Source organism: Coptis chinensis, chromosome 5 (assembly GCF_015680905.1).
Source record: "Coptis chinensis isolate HL-2020 chromosome 5, ASM1568090v1, whole genome shotgun sequence".
Taxonomy (NCBI): Eukaryota; Viridiplantae; Streptophyta; class Magnoliopsida; order Ranunculales; family Ranunculaceae; genus Coptis; species Coptis chinensis.
The window spans coordinates 3,347,856-3,354,009 of record NC_141460.1 but is presented as its reverse complement, the minus strand read 5'-3'; the positions used below and the strand labels follow the sequence as shown (position 1 = coordinate 3,354,009).

The 6,154-nt window shown below is 42.5% G+C and overlaps 2 protein-coding genes across 2 annotated transcripts; both read left to right on the top strand.

Moving 5' to 3' along the window:
• Positions 1-3,329: 3,329 nt before the first annotated feature.
• Positions 3,330-3,815, top strand: LOC147496301 (uncharacterized). Its single transcript, XM_086562536.1, has one exon. It carries the CDS (start codon positions 3,330-3,332, stop codon positions 3,813-3,815), a length of 486 nt encoding a protein of 161 aa, XP_086418662.1.
• Positions 3,816-4,109: 294 nt separating this feature from the next.
• LOC147496300 (uncharacterized) lies at positions 4,110-4,856 on the top strand. The gene has a single exon (XM_086562535.1). The coding sequence runs from the start codon at positions 4,110-4,112 to the stop codon at positions 4,854-4,856; it is 747 nt and encodes a 248-aa protein (XP_086418661.1).
• The last annotated feature ends 1,298 nt before the right edge of the window (positions 4,857-6,154 follow it).

The window sequence follows — 6,154 nt, the reverse complement described above, 5'->3', positions numbered from 1 at the left end:
TCCATCGACTTTTTTATTTTTTATTTCTATATCTAGGTGATTCGGATTCTCATATGGAGGATTCTTCCTCAGGTACTCAAATTTCTACTAGTTCTATATTTTATGTCTTTTGTTTTCTTATATCTTCAATTTTTCCAATGTATACACAATTGCTTCTTTTTCTTGTGTATTATAGCACATGTTGCGTATGACCTCCCCGAATGGGATGATGGATTTCCAGATTATGCATTTTTCTTCCCTGAACTTATGAATTTTTTTCCTGGTAAGTAAATTCTTTATTCTTGTGTTCTTTCTCGTTCTAGTTGATTAATTCATATTGAATTGTGACCTACCTTTGCTACTACAATAAATTTTATATCATAGTTATCAGACCCAGCCCGGACACTGACTCGGCAAAGGAACTGGGTCACTGGGTCACCGGTTCGACCAGTGGGTCAATACTTAAGTTGAAAATATTATATAATTCACTTAGTACATACATTTTCACAACTTCATTAGTGGCCCAAGTGGTTTTAGAGCCATTTCATTTCCATATTTTTTTTTGCATCAATAATGTGTGTAGTGTCTGTTGGACACCAATTTTATTTATTTATCTTTTTTTTTTCCCCTTAAAGTGCCTTGCATGGGTTAAAGTTTGTGTTTTCATTGCCAAATGGATCTTGTTTTTCAATGCGAAGGTGAAATGTTGCATGACCATGCCTTCACCTATCTTTAATATATAGAAAAATGTGGGGGTTGAATAATAGTGTTTTGGTGTACGTCCTAGGGGTAATTTGGTAATTTTCAGATTTTTTTTTCTTTTTGAGAGATAAAATATCTTTAATATATAGAAAAATGTGGGGGTTGAGTAACAGTGTTTTGGTGTACGTTTCAGGGGTAATTTGGTAATTTTCAGATTTTTTTTTTCTTTCTAAGAGATAAAATAGTAATTTAACGTTTATAATTTTTTTAAAAAAACTCAATAGAGCCCACGTGGATACCACATGCACAATGGCTAGTAAATATAACACAATCTGGAAATTGCTTTCAACATGTACGTTTCCAAAAGAAAAGAAAGAAAGAATAATGCAGTTATAATTTTCACTTCACTGGTATAATGAACTTGCCAGTGATATATTGGGTGATTGCTGGATCTTTTAACCTAGTGATATACTGGGTGTTTGACGGTGCCGCATTGCTTTATGACACCAGGCCTATTATATGGAGGTTTTTTAGTAGTAAAATGTGCGCTGTGTAATGCGTTTGTGAATCTGCATGAGCATATGTTTGTTGCATTCTCCATGTTGAAAATAAAATGGAACTTCTGTCTGTAGTTTGTTGTTATAGGCTGCCAGTGGATCAGTCCAGAATACTTGCATCCAATCTGATTCAAAACCTTTTAAGAAAAAACAAAATGTGTTCAAGCCAATTGTAAACGAACCGAACTAGATTAAATGTCAGCCATGTAGTTGTGAGATTATACAATATAATCATGTAATATAAAATTTAATTACCAGTATCAGGTTACCACGATATAGCTCATATGTCATTTTGGGTTTCAAGAAACATATGAAACTCAACCAATATCTAATGGGTATTACTTTTCGAGAACTATTTGCAAGTTGATAATATATAAGCATTACTCTAAAGTCTAAACTGATATTGTTGGTTTTTGTTAATATTGGATAAACCAAGTTTCCGTTGGATGTCCTTTCCGATTTAGCAGTCTTAGTAGGATTTTCTTCTTAATCTAGTACTTCTTAATGCAATAACTAGTTGGACATGTCTACACTCTACTTGAACCTTTCTATGTTCCAGTTTTATGTGATATCATCTCTTGATGACTTCTGTTGGTTTCATTTAGTAGTGGTAATTTTTTTATAATTTTGAGTTTTTTTTATGACAGATGATGATTATTTTCCACGACTGACTTATTTTGAGCTTGATGATGAGGAGTTATTAGCAAAGCGCAAGGAGATACTGATACAATTATGTAAAAGAGATCCAAGTTGTTATACATTAATCGTTGCTCAGTATAATTTCGCTTTGCTAACAACACTCCATGCGTTTTTGAAGAAAATTCTCAAGCGTGAAGATTGGTCTTATAAGGAGGGGATAGTGGTTTATAAGAACGTCAAGAAAGCAGTTGATATTCTTGTTTGCCCGGTGGAAGATGTTACAGCTATTTGTACATATGCCGAGAAATGCATGAAAGAATCTATCAAAAAAAAAGGAAAGAAAGGCAAGAAGATAACTGCTGAGGAAAAATTTAACATTTTGCGTGATATGGTTGACTCTTGGGTGAAGAAAACAGAAGGAAAAATTGTTTATTTGGTAGTAGCTGAGGCTTCTAGATTAGTTAAGTTCTGAATTGCTTAAAATTATTAGAGTCTTTATCTTTAGCTTGATTGATTCTTTTGTGTGTTTTCATCTGTGTGATAATGTAGCGACCCAATTTATGATGGCCGGGGGTCCGGCGGATGATGGATCCAGAAAGAGGATATACGGTGGTATGGGAGACATTCTAGAATGGCTGCGAACATAGGACTCGAGCGTGATGGCCGAGAACCGAGGACTGCCAGTGGAAAGCCGGGAACTGAAGGGGTAGCTGGCCTGGAGTTGTACCATCGGGACACGTGCCCAACACGAGCAAGGGGAAACCCCTAGGGTCGTACGGGAACCCTCCACGCGGCAATCGATGGATCGAGAGATGGAGGGACAGGTGGAGGGCCTAAGAGAGAGGTGAGGGATTATAAATAGAACAGTAGAGGAGGAGAGAAAGATAGGTCACAACATTTGGCGCCGTCTGTGGGGAACGAGAGTGAGAAGTAGAGAGATGGCGACAAAAAAAAGAGTGTGCCGACCGAAAAAGGCGACGGTCACTGACATGGTCGTGGAGTCACTGAGGAGTGAAGGGGAAGAACAAGGTAGGGAAGAGACAGTAATGTCAAAGGCAGAGGAAACAAGGTTGTTACATGAGGAGATAGCAAAGGTTGAGGGAAGAAAATGAGGGGTTAAGGAGAGAGAAAGAGACAATAGAGGAGTTGGAAAGGGAGGTGTCGGGAGCAGAGAGAGAGGAGGAAGGGGGGACAGATGCGGAAGAGCAGACGGTGGTGGGACTCACCAAGGAGCAAGTCAGAGAAATGATTGCCAGCGATCTGAAAGCTAGTCTGCAACAGGCCAAGGGCATGGGAGGTGCGACAAGTCAGGTGGTGGCAGGATTGAACCGCAACCCACTGGCGGACGGGATCTGGAAGTCTGAGGTGCCGAAAAGATTCAACTAGCCAAGGTTTGAAAGGTATGATGGGACTGGAGACCACGCAGACCATATTCATCACTTCCGGCAGCAGATGCCGCTGTGGCAGGAGCCTCGGTATGACGGGTTGAGATGCATAATGTTCTCGGCAAGCTTAAAAGGGGGAGCATCTGACTGGTATTACAGATTACCTTCTAAGAGTATTAGTAGCTTTCAGGAGTTAGAGCAGGCGTTCATTAACCATTTTATACACCAGAAGAAGCGTGTTGTTGATATCGCAGCCTTGTTCAATGTAAGACAAAGGTCCGCTAAATCGGTGAGGGACTTCTTGTGTAGATTCAAGGCGGAGACCTTGAAAGTGGAGAATCTGGACAAAAGGACTGCGGTGATAGTTTTCGAGAGACGATTGCGTCCGAGAACGAGGGTACATGAGTCGGTAGCCAAGAATGAAATTGCAACATTACAGGAGCTATACCCGAGGGTGGAGAAGTACATCAGGTATGAAGACACCATGCAAAAGGAGGTGAGAAGGCCGGGGAAGGCAGTGTTATTGCTGGAAAAAGGCGAGGGTCGTCGGTGATATGAGTCATCGGACAAAGGAGGCAGCGGATACCTAGGATATTCATCACGGCTCGAGAAGGGCAAAGAAGAGGCTAGGAGGGAGAGTCGAGACAAAAAGCCCTATCGCGAAGTAGAACAAGTGCCATTGAACAAGTCGTTGAGCGAGATACTACCGTTGATTCAAAATTTGCAGGGGTATGAGGGTCCGCGAACCAAACCAGTGGAGGTGCAAGGCAAACCCTATTGCGCATACCATCAGATACATAACCATGAGACGGACGGATGATACGCATTGAGATGGTTGATTCAGAGGATGATAGGAAAGGGGTTGTTGAAGGAATTTATAACAGAAGAGGAAAAAGTAGAGCAAGCACCGACCCAGGGGAGGATATTGGGAACGATCATCGTAATCTTCAGTGGAGAGATATTGAGCCACAATGCACACCGAGACAGGATAAGGCGGGCGGCGAGCATACAGCAGGTCCATGAATCGACAGGACATTCGCAGGTGACCCCCTGGTTTGTGAATGGAAGGGGAAGCATAATGTTCATCGACGCGGACCTTCAAGCAATCGATTCCCCGCATGAGGATGCGATGGTGATCACAGTGGCGATGGGAAATTACATGGTAAAGAGAGTGTTAGTGGATTGCAGCAGTGCGGTGGATTTACTGTTTAGAGGGACAAATGAGGAAATGAAAATAGAAAGGAAGCAGTTGAGGCCCTCACCGACAAATTTGTATGGGTTCAACGGAAGCATGACGGAACCCTTAGGGGAACTTCTACTCCCAGTGACCACTGGACCAGTTATAGTGTTCTCGAGGTTCAAAATGGTGGATGCCGATTCGCAATACAACGCCATCCTGGGAAGGAGGTGGATTCACGAGATGAAAGCGGTCCTTTCTACATACTACCAAGTGATCCGATTCCCTACTCCTACCGGGGTATATGAGGTCCGCGGGGATCAGGTGACAGCCAAAAACAGTCACCAGAGTACAGTGAAGAGATCGATCCGCGGTTCAAAGGAAGAGACTTCGCATTCCAGGAAGAGGCATGTATAACAATTACAGTGCAACGCCGGGGAGGGGTCGGTGGAGTCGACAGAGGGATCAAAGACCTTGGATGAGATAGAAGTAGTTAATTTAGGGGAAGGCGATGAGGAGAAGTTCACATCAATAGGTTCTAGTTTGTCTGAGGAATGGAAGGTTAAGTTAGTACAGTTTTTGTCTGCCAATAAAGATGTATTTGCGTGGACGATTGAGGAGGTCACCGGATTAGACCCAGAATTCGCATGTCATAAGTTACATATGAGGGAAGACGCTAAGCCAATAAGACAGAAGATGCGAGGCATTAGGTCGAAGTACGCCGAAGGAATTCGCGAGGAGGTCGCGAGGTTAAAGGGGGGCAGGTATAATACGAGAGGTGTCGTTCACCGACTAGTTATCAAATGTGGTCGCGGTGCCTAAGAAGAATGGCAAGGTACATATGTGTGTCGACTTCACTGACGTGAATTCAGAATGTCCTAAAGATAGCTACCCCATGTCAAGAGTAGACGAGCTGGTGGATAGAACCGCAGGGTTTAAAATATTTTCTTTCATGGACGCATCTATGGGATATAACCAGGTCGCCATGTATGGGCCAGATCAGGAGAAGACAGCCTTCTTGGTAGAAGACGGTACGTATTGCTATACGAGAATGTCGTTTGGGTTGAAGAACGTCGGGGCTACATTTCAGCGGCAAGGGGAGAAAATGTTTGAAAACAAGATCCGAAAGGGGATTGAGATTTACATAGACAACATGGTGGAGAAGAGTATGTCAGAGGAAGAACATTTAGAGGGTTTGAAAGAAACGTTCAATATACTGCGGTCGTACAATTTAATGCTTAACCCAGAGAAGTGTACATTCGACGTTACTACGGGGAAGTTTCTGGGGTACATAGTTACTTACCGAGGAATAGAGGCCAATCTTGAACAGATAAGAGCCCTGGTAAAGATGTTGTCGCCTCATGACATCAAAGAGGTGTAGAGATTGGCGGGAAGGGTCGCGGCTTTGAATAGGTTCATCTCAAAGTCGTCAAACAAGTGTAGGCCATTGTATCGGTTGCTGAGAAGCACTCTGGATTTCGTATAGACTGCGGAATGCGAGGAGGCATTCCAGGAGTTGAAGAATTATCTAGGTAAGGCCCCTCTGTTGTCGTGGCCAGAACAGGGAGAAAAACTATACTTGTATTTAGGGGTCATGGAGTATGCAATTAGCTCAGTGCTAGTCAGAATTGTGGGTAAGTTAGAAAAGCCGGTGTACTTCCAAAGTAAAACATTGCTGGATGCCGAGACATGATACAGCAAAGTCAAAAAGTATG

Excerpts from the sequence above, each read along its gene's own strand:
- LOC147496301 (XM_086562536.1), top strand. The coding sequence starts at position 3,330 with ATGCCGCTGTGGCAGGAGCCTCGGTATGACGGGTTGAGATGCATAATG.
- LOC147496300 (XM_086562535.1), top strand. The coding sequence starts at position 4,110 with ATGATAGGAAAGGGGTTGTTGAAGGAATTTATAACAGAAGAGGAAAAA.